The 14,469-nt window shown below is 37.9% G+C and overlaps 1 protein-coding gene across 2 annotated transcripts in view; it reads left to right on the forward strand.

The window, feature by feature from the left end:
- LOC121939993 (deoxyribonuclease-1-like 2) overlaps window positions 1-14,355 on the forward strand; it is an 18,424-nt gene extending 4,069 nt beyond the window's left edge. The window contains exons 3-11 of one of the 2 annotated variants that reach the window (XM_088081655.1): window positions 3,097-3,274; window positions 3,587-3,675; window positions 4,511-4,522; window positions 9,397-9,483; window positions 10,161-10,258; window positions 10,886-10,998; window positions 11,592-11,749; window positions 11,896-11,992; window positions 12,458-14,355. In XM_088081655.1, coding sequence (XP_087937781.1) covers window positions 3,104-3,274; window positions 3,587-3,675; window positions 4,511-4,522; window positions 9,397-9,483; window positions 10,161-10,258; window positions 10,886-10,998; window positions 11,592-11,749; window positions 11,896-11,992; window positions 12,458-12,589 — 957 coding nt within the window. In that variant the 5' untranslated portion in view covers window positions 3,097-3,103 and the 3' untranslated portion in view covers window positions 12,590-14,355. The remainder of the gene's footprint in view (window positions 1-3,096; window positions 3,275-3,586; window positions 3,676-4,510; window positions 4,523-9,396; window positions 9,484-10,160; window positions 10,259-10,885; window positions 10,999-11,591; window positions 11,750-11,895; window positions 11,993-12,457) is intronic. The other variant, XM_088081656.1, reaches the window with a different exon arrangement.
- Window positions 14,356-14,469: the final 114 nt, after the last annotated feature.

The raw sequence follows: 14,469 nt of genomic DNA on the forward strand, positions 1-14,469 counted from the left end.
AAAAATATTAAATTTATAATCCCATAATATATATATATTTTTTTTAAAAAAACAGCAAATCACCAGAATTATCAGCCTTAGAGTTTGGGAAGATTTTGTATTTTGTATTAAAAACTGAAAAATGTCTTTTATTATTAAAATGGTTTTAGGTGGTTATTGTTCTGCTGATGAATCTTTTCAGCTGTGAAGTTGTTGTGATGAAATATGATCAATCTGAAGGTTTAAAATGCTTTTTTACCCTAAAAAACTTTGTTTAAACTCTCAAAAGTGATAAAAACTCTCCCTGAGAAAATCCTCCGTCTGTATTCAGCAGAAAAGTGTAAACAATCATTCACAAAATGTTAAAGATGAAACTGTGTCTGTGTTCACTGATGCCCCCAAACAACCGACCCGGTAAGACCAAAGAGACCAGACCACTGACAGACCAGTTTACTGACAGACCAGTTTACTGACAGACCAGTTCACTGACAGGCCAGTTCACTGACAGGCCAGTTCACTGACAGACCAGTTCACTGACAGACCAGTTCACAGAGACTTTCTTTTTCTTTTTTTTGTTTTTAATTATTCATTTCCAGGACATTTTCTCGTACTTTTCAGTAATTTCTTGCTACTTTTTGGGTTATTTCTTCTCTTTTGGCTCATTTCATTCTTCCCATATTTTTGAAGGAAATGAAGCCCGTTTGCTGCAGTTTCACAGGGTTAAAAATTCACCAAATGACGGCCTCCAGAAGGACTTTGAGTTCTTGTCTTCCTTTTTTGTTCTATTCTCGTGTAGTTTTAGTGCATTGCGTCATCTCGCTCAGGCGTCACTGTGTTCTCTGCCTGCGGTTCAAACGTGGGATTACAGTCGCCGCGCTCACAGACTTCCTGTTCAGCCCAAATAAATTTGGGCTCCTGTGGTTTCTGGTAGTAACGGTGTGTGTGTGTGTGTGTGTGTGTGTGTGTGTGTGTGTGTGTGTGTGTGTGTGTGTGTGTGTGTGTGTGTGTGTGTGTGTGTGTGTGTGTGTGTGTGTGTGTGTGTGTGTGTGTGTGTCAGAGCGCTGAGCTGAGGGAGTGTCTGAACACAAGTCACTCTACTGGTCCCACAGGCTGCAGGCCTGGGAGGGGCCCCGGGGCCCGAAACACTGTGACAGCAACAACTGACTGATTAAACAACCAACACACTGTGTGTGTGTGTGTGTGTGTGTGTGTCTGTGTGTGAACTGACCGGATCACAGTCGTAGCTTCATGTTGAGGTGATGATCCACAGGTTCCTTATTTTATAGCAACAAACAGCTGCTGCAGCTAACTGCTGACACACATTCCTGCACTCTGCAGGAATGTGTGTCAGGACACTGCTCTGATCACTGTGTGTGTGTGTGTGTGTGTGTGTGTGTGTGTGTGTGTGTGTGTGTGTGTGTGTGTGTGTGTTTTTCTTGACATTTTTCGTATTTTTCGGATTATTTGTCTAATAATCCACCCATCTTTTTTTTTTTTTAAAGCTAATCTACAAACAATTTGTGGGACATTTCTTGCCAAGTTAGTTACTGCCTTTTTTTCCTCAATGTTTTCAAAAGAAATCAAACCAATTTGTTCAGTTTTCAAAGGGTCAAACAGCCTGAGAAAGTCATCAAAGGGTTAACCATCACGCTAACCTAAACCTGAATCTTAACCAATCCTTAAAACCAAATGTGAACCCTCTAACAGGCCTCTGAAGGGCCGTCTGAAGGTGAGGACTGGCAAAAATGTCCTCGCTTTCAAGATCTAAAAGTCACATTGGTTCCCATAAAGACACACACACACACACACACACACACACACACACACACACACACACACACACAGCTCCCTCAACAGTAACTTTTTTGCAATAAAAAAAATTTTTTTTTGGGATTGACTTGTTTCCCGTTTTATATTTTCATTATCTGCAATTTATGTTAATGGAAACCCACCTACTGAGACTGTTTCAGTGTCTCTGTGTCTCTGTGTCTCTGTCTGTCTCTGTCTGTCAGGTCTGGACATGTTCCTTCAGACCAGTCAAACCACTCAGCGTGTCCCACATTCACACTGTGTTTCTCTGTGAAAATGAAGCTCGGTTTAAGTTCTCTGACAGTTACAGAAGGAGCTTCAGTTCACAGTCACTCTGCAGTCGTCCTGCTGTGATTCTTAATGTAAAACTGTCTCCTTGCTGCAGCTGTGATTGTAACATGGATTGTTTTCAGTCTGTAGTTGTAGTTTTCCAGCGGCTCTCCTCTTCCTGTTTGTGTGTCCTGCTTCATGACAGTGAGCGTGGCACCTCATGGGGAGGGTCACTGACTCACCGTGTTGTGTCACGTTTGGGTTCACTTCACAGAGACATTCGAAGCACCTGACTGAGAGTTAATGTCAGTGGTGTCATTAATCTTCGGTGTCTGATGCTTCAGCCGCTGATATTTTATAAATATGCTGGATGTAAATATGAATGAATATATTGTGAATGTTTCAAAAAAAGAATAGGTTCTTTAGTTATTGCTTGTTTTTTTGAACGCCCCTTAAGCTAATAATATTTTTCCTTAAACCTCCTAAATGTATGAAGTGTTCACACCTCATGATGTGTTTTAGGACTATTGGAAATTTGAAAATCCAACAATAATTTCTGTTTTTACTTTTTACTGTAATCATTGATATATCAAGATAAATCAAGCTTAAAAAAACAATATACATGAATATTATTTTCTTTTTCCATTGAGTTACGTTTTTAATGAACATCAGTTCTCATCATAAATGTCAAACATTCATTAATTTTCGGAATTTTAACCCTTTGAATACCATTTTTTTTGTCATGATGGCGCTATGTTTTTAGATGGTGAAAAAAATAACTATTTTCAGTAATCTACATGTCAAATAGATTATTTTTTGGGATGATCCAGCACAATCTTGCCAAAATAAACGCCATATGCATAAACACAGCCAAAATTATCCAAAACTGAAGAATGAAGAGCATGTAAAATGGGACAAACAGTCTCCAGGGTTAATAAAAAATCTCTATACAACTTAAACATTAAATGACTATAGAAACTGGCCTCCCTCTGCACGTTAAAATCCACACACGACACTGTCTTTCTGTTTTCTCCACAGTTTAACCATGAGGGGGCGCTCTCCTCATCTTCCCCTCCTCCTCCTCTTCCTCCTCTCTTTCCTCACCCTGCCGGTCGATGGAGCAACAACCTCAGGATTCAGGATCTGCGCCTTCAATGCACAGAAATTCAACTTTGCAAAAGCATCAAATCCCACAATGCGACACACAATGACACGGGTAAGACATACACATACCTTGTGAATTCGCTTGTTGCTTCTTCCCCCTGATTTTGAAAGAAGTCAAACCAGTTTGCTCAGGTTTGAAATTGTTAAAGAAGCTGATGAGATCACATTTCACTGGAGACCTTGTGTAATTTACGTGTGACAAATAAATGATGATTTATTGATAGTATTTTATTTGTATTTTTTAAATCATTTTTTTATCTGTCAAATTACTGTGTTTGCATTTCTCTTGCTTCTGTCTCTTGAGCAGCTGTAACATGTCCATGTGTCTGTCTGTCTGTCTGTCTGTCTCTCTGTCTGTGTGCAGATTTTGTCTCGGTATGATATCTGTCTCCTGCAGGAGGTCATGGATCCTGACGGTAAAGCCATCCAGGCTCTGCTGGCTTCTCTCAACAGGTACAAAGAAAACTGCTGAATCAGGTCACATTCACTCACTGCTGCAGTCTGCAGTCTGTTGTCAATAGTCTGCAGTCTGTAGTCTGCAGTTTGTAGTCTGCAATCTGTAGTCTGCAGTCTGTAGTCAGTAGTCTGCAGTTTGTAGTCAGTAGTCTGCAGTTTGTAGTCTGTAGTCTATAGTTTGCAGTCTCCAGTCTGCAGTTTGTAGTCTGTTATCAGCGGTCTTCAGCCTGTTGTGATGATAATAATAATGATAATAATAATAATAATGATAATGATAATGATAATAATAATAATAATAATAATAATAATAATAATAATAATAATAATAATAATAATAATGATGATGATGATGATGATGATGATGATGATGATGATGATGATAATACTATACGTTATTATCCATTAATGAAGCCATCACCTCCTGCTCAGAAACCATTTTAAAATGTGCCTTTATTGCTTAGAAAGGTGAATAAACGAGTCAATAGTTGCAGATATCAGCAGACTTTCAAAAACGACATGACTTAGGCTATTTTTAAACAATATTCAGTATCTGTGATATCACATATTGTCAATATCTTTGCTGGTTGTTGTTGATCTGTGCACATTTGAAATTGAGGTTTTTAATGAGTTTAATGAGTTATTTAATAACAAAAGCTGTCAAAGGTGAATTTGGATACAGAATCAGATGTTTGACTAATTGACAAAACTTCACATACTATGATGAATAAAAAACAGAATGTGCTCAGACAGTAACGCTAACACTGCTGTAACTGCATCATGTACGTTAATATAATATAGTGATGATCGTGTGTCTGCTGTCTGCCTCCAACAGGCCAACTGACAGGTACAGTGGATTTTATCAGCATGTGGAACATCCTCTAATCAACATTAATCATCTTAGTCACCTTTATTTACACTCTTTACTAATCCTGATGCCTGTAATACTGGGTAACACTTTATTTTTGGATAGTCAATGTTAGAGTAGCTCATGTCAGCTGAAGTTCAACCAGAACTTAATATCAAAACTGCCAGCTGAGCTCCATCAAAAATGAAAAATCACAGCATCCAACAATTCAAGCGGTTAATTAAAATGATTAATCTGGTTTACTGAAAACGTGCAAAAGAAGAAAAGAAAAGAAAAGAAGAAAAGAAGTTTACATACACATACAGAGAGAGTTGAACAATTCAGGCTGGTGAAGTTTAAGTCGTGAAATCACGCTGTAGTTGGTTTATAGCCTGAAAGCATCATAAACTTGTGTTCGTCACAGAGCTTATTTTTGGCCATAATTGAAAATTCCATTTGACAATCCCGTTAGGTTTTTGTCGAGGGAAACAGAGCAGTGCTAACTTTGTGGTACAAAAATACGTTACAGGACATTACATTTTGTTAGGCTAAAACAAAGACACAGCATGTAAATCTTTTGATGGAGCAAGGCTAGCAGTTTCCCACAGCTTCCAGTCTTTATGCTAAGCTAAGCTAAAGACCTCATGGACCTGCAGAACATTATCTCCATTCTGTAGTTTCCAAAATGCAAAGTTGTTTTTTTTTAGCCCAATTTGCTGTTAATCATAGCCAGGTGGTGATGAGAAATATACCTTAATATAGACCACTAATGGTAATCAAGGATTGTCTTGTTGTTGTTAAAACTGCCCTTTTCAACTGACTGACCAAAATAAAGTGTTACATCTGATGATAATTTAAGGGTTAAATTGGGATTTTGTTTTTCAAGAAAAATGCATAATTTTGTGGCACGATTGAGACATTATATAAAACATTTGACATACTTCAGTTTATTTAAGTGTCTTTTAAAGAAATATCAGAACCGTATACTGCACAATAATTCAGTTATCTGTGTTCTCAAAAACTGTTAGGGAACGTTTTCGTCTTCTTTTCAATCAAACATACATATTATGAAGCCGGGAGGGTCATTTGCTGCAACAGAAACATAGATTTGAGTGTCGTCAGCAAAACATTAAATTCTTGAAAGTTCGATTGAGATGTCGACACAGAAAATTAGGGGGCCAAGTATTACGCCAAGTGGGACGCCACATTCAGATATTGTGCTCAATTCAAGTTATCAGTTAGCTAGTGATGAATATAACTAATATTAGATCAGAACTTAGAACAAACTGTTTGTTTGGTTAGAGAGAGGTGATTTAAAGAGATGGAGCAGAAAATCGATCTGAATTATGACTTGTACAGGAGTATTCTTATGTACTTTTACTGGAGTATCATTTTTAACACCAACTTACATTTGTTTTAACTTGTCAAGTACTAATTCCACTAGTGCTAATATCCAAATAAATCATTTTTCCACTAAAACTGACTGTTTTTTAGTGGATGGTGGCACATGCACCATGTTTTGGCTCCACTTTAGAAATGGCCCAATTTAACCCAAATTATGTCATTGAAACGCTGATTTGCTTTGCACAGGAGGCAGCTCCTTTCTTTCTGGTGATGTCAAACTTGTTGGTGAATAATTTCTTCTCTGGTTCCGGTCTGCTCACAGAGTTTAAGATGGTTATGTCTATGAAAATTTGGGATTTGCAAGCACTCTTCTTACCAAACACGCGCATGCCCATCAGGACCATTTTGAGGGTATAATCCACTAACCCACATGGGACAATAAGCATGGTTGCTACATGTTTCATTGCATAGTAAACCGTCTAACTGGAGGTTGTTGTGCATGTGTGGATCTGTGGGAATCGAACATCATTTTAAGGGAAAATGTGCAAAGGCTAATATCAGAGCTAACTGAGGGCTGTCCCAGTGGTGGAAGAAGTGCTATGATCCTTTACTCAAAATACCAAAATAACAATTTAAATATACTCCATTACAAGTACAAGTTCTGCATTTAAAATCCTGCATAAGTAAAAATACAGAATTATTATTAAGATCAAGGTATTAAAAGTATCAACTGCCCTACAGAAAACTTTCAGATGCCTTGGTGAGATGTCTTTCAAAAATAGAGTAAAAAATAAAGGCAATGACCAACTTGATAAGAAATGTTCCACAAATTGCAAGCTTTTAGATTAAGGAAATCATTTTTTAAAAACTATAGAAAAATGTCCTGGGGGAAAAAAAAGAAAAAGGGAAAAAGAAAAAGAAGAGCAAAGGAAAAATAATTTTAATAGATTGTTGACAGACAATATATATTTTAAATTAGGTTATACAATTATTTTAATTTTAAGCATATTTTCAGATCACTTCTGTGTTGTTGTTTTTTACTTTCTTTTCCTTTATGTGTGTGTTTTTAATACTATGTTTTAGGTAATTTTCTTGTACAGATTTCCAGGTCATTTCTTCTGTCATTGCTCATTGCCTTCTCACCTTGTTTTTGAAAAAAATCAAGCCAGTTTGTTCAGGTTTCAAAGGGTTAAAGCAGCATGTTACTGCCGTAGCTGCTTCGGGTGGAGCTAGTTTGCACTACTTTAATTTAATAGTTTAGTTTAGTGGGTTCCAACCTTTGGATCGGGCCCCTCCAAAGGGTCACCAGATGTATCTGAGGGGTCGTCAGATATTTAATGTGAGAGAAGAAAAAAAAAAGAAACTTGTACTTTGTACACGTTGGATAAATTAAAATTAAACCCTATGAGAAGTTAAGATTGGAAATGTTATTTTGGTGAAACTTTTACCCCCCAACACAGTGAAGTGTCACCCAGTATTGCAGGCATTTATTTGGTCATCAGCCCAGGAATTTTGAGAGAGACTGGTTAAATTTTTAACTTTGTTTTGTATTTCATAATCTTATCACATCATGTCCATTTAAAGTGATCATCGGCTATCAGATACATTCAGTGCAGTGAAAAATATAATATTTTCCTCTGAAATGTTGAGATAAATAGAAAGCTGAATGAAATTAAAATACTTCAGTAAAGTACAGTAGTTTTGTGTACTGTACTTGAGTAAATGTGGTCAACTATTTCCCACCACTGGGCTGTCCCAACAGTTGAGTTATTCCGAGTTGATGCCTTAAATATTAAATCAGGACTTTGGTGAGGCGAGATTTAAGGTGTCGTGCACCTGCCAGTGGTAATAGAGTGCCTCAGGGATGATGTTTTTCTGCAGGCGACCCTGAACTAAAACCCGACGGGATTTTTCATTGGATTTTGGAGTGTTGCAGAAAATAAGATCTGTGGTAAACACATGTTCATGACACTTACACGTTTTGTTCAGTAAGGTAATGAATGTAAGAAATGAACTACACTTTTTTAGGCCTAAATGCAATCACCAGAAGGAAAAAACTAAAGTTGGGCTATAAATGAACTTCACCACGGTCACATGACCTAACATCACCGCCGCAGCGAGGCTGCAAAACGAGGTTCGGCAACGTTCTGTAGTCTCATTTGGCCACTTGTTAATGACGGCCTTTTTTAAGACACATAAAAGCTCACAGCGGGGCATTCACTGATGGACTTTATGTCGTAGAACAAAACGTAAAAGTCAGCTTGTGTTAACCACAGACCTTGTGTTAGGGATGCTCAACCTGCTTTGCTTAGGGGCCACTTTTGAAAACTGATAGAAGACCAGGGGCCATTCGCAGCACCATACATGTTTCTAGGATTTTAGGATGTTTCCACGATATTAGGTGCATTTCTGGGGTTGTAGCACGTTTGTAGGATTTTAGGACATTTCTCTGATTTCAGGACCTTTTTTAATTTTAGGACGCTTCAAGGATTTCAGGACATTTCAACGATTTTAAGACATTTCTATGATTTTAGACATTTCTAAGACTTCAACACATTTCTCTGATTTTAGGACATTTCTGGAATTTTCGCACGTTTCTAAGATTTTAGAACTTTTCCAGGATTTTAGGACATTTGTTGAATTTTAGGGCATTAAGGTCTTAGCTAGGACGTCTGTCGGGGGGTGTGGGGGATCCTCCACTTCCACTGTTTTATGATCAACAAGCTGTATTTTGATGCTCTTTTATGCACTCTGGCACCTTATGGATACTAAAAGTGAAAAAACAAAATCCCAGTGTGAATCACTTTATTTTTATTGAGAATTAGAAAATGGTTGTGGGGCCACCCGGCACCCTATCAGGGGCCAAATTTGGCCTGCAGGCTGTATGTTGTGTATCTCTGCTTTATGGCATCTAACCAAAAACCCATCCAAAACACACAACAGATGTTTTTGAAACCATTCGCTTACTCACTCTCGCACTATTCTCTGTCTACTGTTTCGAACACAGCTATTGACTTTGAGACGCGGGAACCAGAGGTGCTAAAATGCTAACTCATTTCCATGTTTTAAGGACTCATTCGTGAGGCGCTCTGTCACCACGTAAAACTCAAAGGTTAAAGAAACTGAGATGTAGAGGAACTGGTTTATGTCCCGCAGTGACTTTTCACACGTACACACAAGCACAACAATACCTGTTTTAAGGGAATATTCTGTAAAATAGATTTGGTTTTATCTGTTATGACTCATTTTAGTTTATCATTTATGTTGCAAGTTTAAATCATTCAACTTAAAGAAAAAGACATCAGGAAATTTCAGCCACTGGCTGTGCGACGATTTGAAGTCAGGATAAATCTGTGAGGAAGTGTGAAAGTGTGAAGGGAAATCTGTTTTATCATCAAAAATAAACCTCTAATAAACTCCCCGCCGCTGAGGGACGGTGCTCAGAGTGGAGGTGGACACTGTTGCTGTATTGACTTCTGTCTCCCTGCTTCGTTTGAGTAATCAGCAGTTTGTCTTTGTGTTGTGTTGAGGTATGACGATTACAGCTACCAGGCCGTGTCCAGCAAGAGTCTGGGAAACTCTCCCAAGGACATGCAGCAGTACGTGTTCATCTACAGGTAAGACACAGCGATGCACCTGCTGGTGACCAAACTCACAGCAACCTGAGAAAACTCACAGAGAACTCGGCCTGAAAAATACAAGCAAGGAGGTCAACTGAAAAAACACATCAATATGTGAAACAAAGGAATCTGATAAAATCAGTGTGTTTACTTTAGTGTACGATCAGCTGAAAATAAAAATGTTAATTAGAATGATTATATTCACTTTCTGTCAATATATCCGCCTCAATCCTGCAGGCGGACTGAGATGAAGATTCTTACAAAATGTGTCATCATTTTAGAAATAATTTTAAGAATTTTCTCAGAATTTATTCACTCAGAGCAACTGCCTTTTTGTGAGTACGGCCCGAGATAAACTCTCAGCCCGAGGGAGGTTTTATGAAACTAAAAATGACAATAAGACGATCAGTGAAAAAACTTCCACGGTTCTTTCTTTCTGTCTTTCTGTTTTTCTTTTTACTTTCTTTTTCTTGTCTTTCCCTCCTTTCCCTCCCTCCTCACAGTTTTCCCTCCGTACCATCAATAACATAATTCAGATTTTGATTCTGATTCTTTCAGAGAGTCTTGGAGCCAAAGCTCAGTCATATAAGAAGCAAATAGCTCATCAGTGACAGATTAAGTGGCATTCCTCCACCTGTAAGTCTGATGTCTTCTGTCTTCTTCTGTCCAAACAGGACGGACACAGTGAATGTGACAGATAAGCATCAATACCAGAAGACACAGTCCTTCGTCAGAGAGCCGTTCAGCGTTCAGTTTCAGAGCAGCAAAACTGGTCAGTGGACACAAAACACAGCAGATTTATCTTTTCAGCCAAAGCAGCTTATTCAATTATTTTATTATGAGTTAATTAATTAAATCTCTTTATTCATTTATGTATTTATTCATTCATTTATTCGTATTTATTATTTTTTTCATTGAATTATCCATTTTATTTTTTATTTTACATATTTCTTTATTATTTTGAAGATGTTTTTTTTTTGTGTAATTATTTATGCATTTATTTATGTATTATTTTCATTTGCCTCTTTCTTCATTTATTTCCCCTCATATTTACCTCTTTTTCCTTTTTTTGGCCAATATGCCATGGGGGCGTCAACATTTCACCTATTAAAACAATACATAAATGAATGAGCAAATAAATACAAAAATAAATAGATTGATATATAAAATTGGAAAATTAAATAAATATTGGCATTTTAATTTATATTAGGACATGTTTAATTATTTATTTTGATTTTGTTGGTTTTAGTCTCCATAAGGGGGCGGGATTTATGACCTATACTGCAGTCAGACACCAGGGGGCGATCCAGACTGAAAAGTTAAACTTTCATGGAGCTGTCATGTTGACATGTTGACTTTATCCCTCACTCGCTCTTTTATAAAAATTTTTGTCCTGCAGCAATCAAGAAGTTTATTTTGGTGGCTCTGCACACTGAGCCCCGTCAGGCCGTCCAGGAGATCGACCGTCTCTACGACGTCTTTCTGGAAGTCAGCAAGAAATGGAATAACACGGTGAGGAGACGGGACTCGATATGAAGGAAGAGTGTGCCGGCTGACGTCAGCGTCAGGCTGCTGCAGTGATCCTGATCTTAGCACAAATAATAATAATTATGTGTCATGAAAGTTTGATTTGTCATGATATTAAACTTTTTAGCCTGAAATTTGATCAAACATGACCGAAAAGTTACTCTGAAATTAGTAGAAACATTAAGAGAAAATTTCCTTACCTCAAGCAAATAAATAAATAAATAAATAAAATATATAAATGTATCTAAAAAATAAGAAAAAATAAAAACAAGAACAAACAACAAAATGACCTAAAAAGTGCTAAAAAACAATATATGTATTAATTTAATAGATTACAATAATGTAATTTTAAACATAAAATTAAAATTAAAATTCAAACTAATTTGCTCAACTTTCAAAGGGTCAAATAGCTCGTGAAGGGAGCCTGAACGCAGGAAGGGGAAACTGATGTTGTGTGTGTGTGTGTGTGTGTGTGTGTGTGTGTGTGTGTGTGTGTGTGTGTGTGTGTGTGTGTGTGTGTGTGTGTGTGTGTGTGTGTGTGTGTGTGTGTGTGTGTGTGTGTGTGTGTGTGTGTGTAGCACGTGTTGTTCCTGGGAGATTTCCACGCCGGCTGTTCCCACTTGACCCGAGCTGACAAGAAGAAGATCCGGCTGTTTACCAACTCCAGTTTCTCTTGGCTGATCGGAGACAAAGTGGACACCACCATCACAGAGGACACCACCTGCGCCTACGACAGGTAGGCATGAGACAGACGGACAGAGGGACGAAGGGAGGTGAAGAGGAGTGAAGACTTGTGGGTTTGTGAGTTTGGGTTTTTAGGAACATTGTACCTATATTGTGTGTGTTTGTGTGTGTGTTTGTGTGTGTGTGTGTGTGTTTCAGGTTTGTGGTTCATGGGAAACCCTTCCTGAAGGCCATCACTCCGTTTTCTGCAAAGGTCTTCAACTACGTCAAGGAGTTCAAACTCAACAAAGCAAAGGTCTGTCTGTCTGTCCCTCTCTCTGTCTGTCTGTCTGTCTGTCTATCCCTCTCTCTGTCTGTCTGTCTGTCTGTCTGTCCCTCTCTCTGTCTGTCTGTCTGTCTTTCTATCCCTCTCTCTGTCTGTCTGTCTGTCTTTCTGTCCCTCTCTCTGTCTCTCTGTCTGTCCCTCTCTCTGTCTGTCCCTCTGTCTGTCTGTCTGTTTGGCTGTCCCTCAGACTGAGGAACAGCCAGACAGACAGAGAGAGAGGGACAGACAGACTGTGTGTCTCTCTTCACTGTGACATCATCTTTTTTATTTAGTGGTTAGGGTTAGGGTTAGTCCCTTAACAGTCCCTTAAAGTGTCTCAAACTGCATCATCATTAATAGTAAAAATCTCTTATCGTCTTTTCCTGTAAATGTTTTTCATGTGTAACACAGAAACCGGTGGACGGATGTTTGACTCTTTGTCCTTCTGTCTGTCAGGCGCAGGAGCTGAGCGACAACTGGCCCGTGGAACTGAAACTAAAGAGCTCCGCCCCTCTCCTTCAGGCCACGCCCCTCCTGATCCTCCTCAGTGTCTCTGTGATCGTCCAGTCCTTCCTGTCCGCTCTGTGATTGAGCCGTGCGAGAGAAAAACAGATACCTCGAAGTAAGCACAGAGTGTCCAGTAGATGTGTTAGTTTACCTGGATCATGGTGTCATGTGACTAAAGTCGAGCTGACTGAGACGCCGCCCTCAGGATGAGGACAGAATAAAAGACACATACCTCGTCATTCATCATCTCACTATCATATAAAGATCAATGAAGTTTTTGTTATTTTGAATTTGTTATCCCAATTCGTTTGCATTGTCCTCTAAAGTTATCAAACCTTTATCCCAGTGATACTCAACATACGGCCCGTGGGCCAAATCTGGCCCCACAACCATTTTATGATTAGCAATGAAAATAAAGTAACTCACACTGGGAATAGTTTTTGTACTCTTAGTATCCATAAGGTTTCAGAGTGCATAAAACAGCATCAAAATAGAGCTCAATGATCAAAAAAAGTGCCAGAGGAGGATCCCACACACCCCCCGACAGAGGACACAGATAAGACCCTAATGTCCTAAAATCACAGAATTAATATTAAATAATAGAAATGTCCTCAATTCCTTCAAACATCTGAAACTCCTTGAAATGTCCTAGAAAATCCAAAAATTTTAGAAAAATCCTGGAAATGTTTTAAAATCCTACGAAAATACTGAAATCTTTGAAATGTCTGAAAATCCTACAAACATCCGAAAAGTCCTGCAGCGTCTTAACATCCCAGAAATGTCCTAAAATCCTTGAAATGTGCTTAAATCTCAAGAAATGCTCTAAAATTCTACAAATGCCCAAATATTTTGTAAATATTATTAAGTCCTTGGAACGTCCTTAAATCCTTTGTACATGTGTGGGGTTGCTGCTTCTGGCCCCTGATCCCCTGTCATTTTGTGACAGTGGCCCCTGAGCAAAGCGAGTTTAGTGTCCCTGATTTAAGGACGATCACAGCTCAGTGACTTCAGTATCTAAACACAACAAACAGGAATCACGTCCCCTGTTTCTGTCCTCCGTCTCTGTCCTCCGTCTCTGCTGTGTTTTGACTCAGAGAGACTGAGAGGGAGACAAAATGTATCCTCTACAAACACGTTGACGCTCTGATCACCATTAAAATATTCATTTGTGCTTCACAGGAAAAACCTCCTTCCAGTGTCATTCAGGAGTCGCTGTATACTTTTATAAACCTATAATTCTAATCAGAAATTAATTAGTGTTTACAAATTGATTATTGGGGAAAAAAGGAGCAGCAGCTCTGGTCCACATGGATGCTTGGTTCTGGTTTTTGGCTTTTAGATGTTTTTTTAACTTCTCATCAAAAATTAGAATAGTTATAATAATAAAAGAAAAGAAAAAATGTATATTATCATTATTATTATTGTGATAATAATAATTATTATAGCAAGAACAATAATGATAAAAATAAATAATAGTAGTAATAATTATTATTATAATGATAGTAATAATAATGTAAACACTATGGATGCCTTGCTCTGCTCACACATGCCCACAGACACAAAGCTGGATCACTGGACTTGTGAATGTAAATAATGTGTGTAAAATTTTATAAATTTTATATAGTACATTTTATACCTGTTTGTTTTTTAGGAGGTGAATGAGTTGACTGTTTTTTATTTTATAAATCATATTTCCTTTTTTTCCTCTGTTTTCTCTGTTTGTTCAGGTCTGTTCGACTTGTACAGAAACTGATGTAAATATTTGGTCTATTTTAGGAGCCTGTTAAACATTTATTATTCAAGTGTTTTTAATGTTCAGTAAAGATTTTTTAATGTTAAAATTAAAATGCTGAAGGTGTCATTATATATGAAGTTGAATTGTTAAAATTATCATAAGATTTTAGATGAATATTATTAATACTTATGGATTTTGGAGGATCACACAGTCTCCACCAGGTGGC

This window comes from Plectropomus leopardus, chromosome 9, assembly GCF_026936395.1.
Source record: "Plectropomus leopardus strain MGB_pleo_1.0 chromosome 9, ASM2693639v1, whole genome shotgun sequence".
In the NCBI taxonomy this organism is placed as follows: Eukaryota; Metazoa; Chordata; class Actinopteri; order Perciformes; family Serranidae; genus Plectropomus; species Plectropomus leopardus.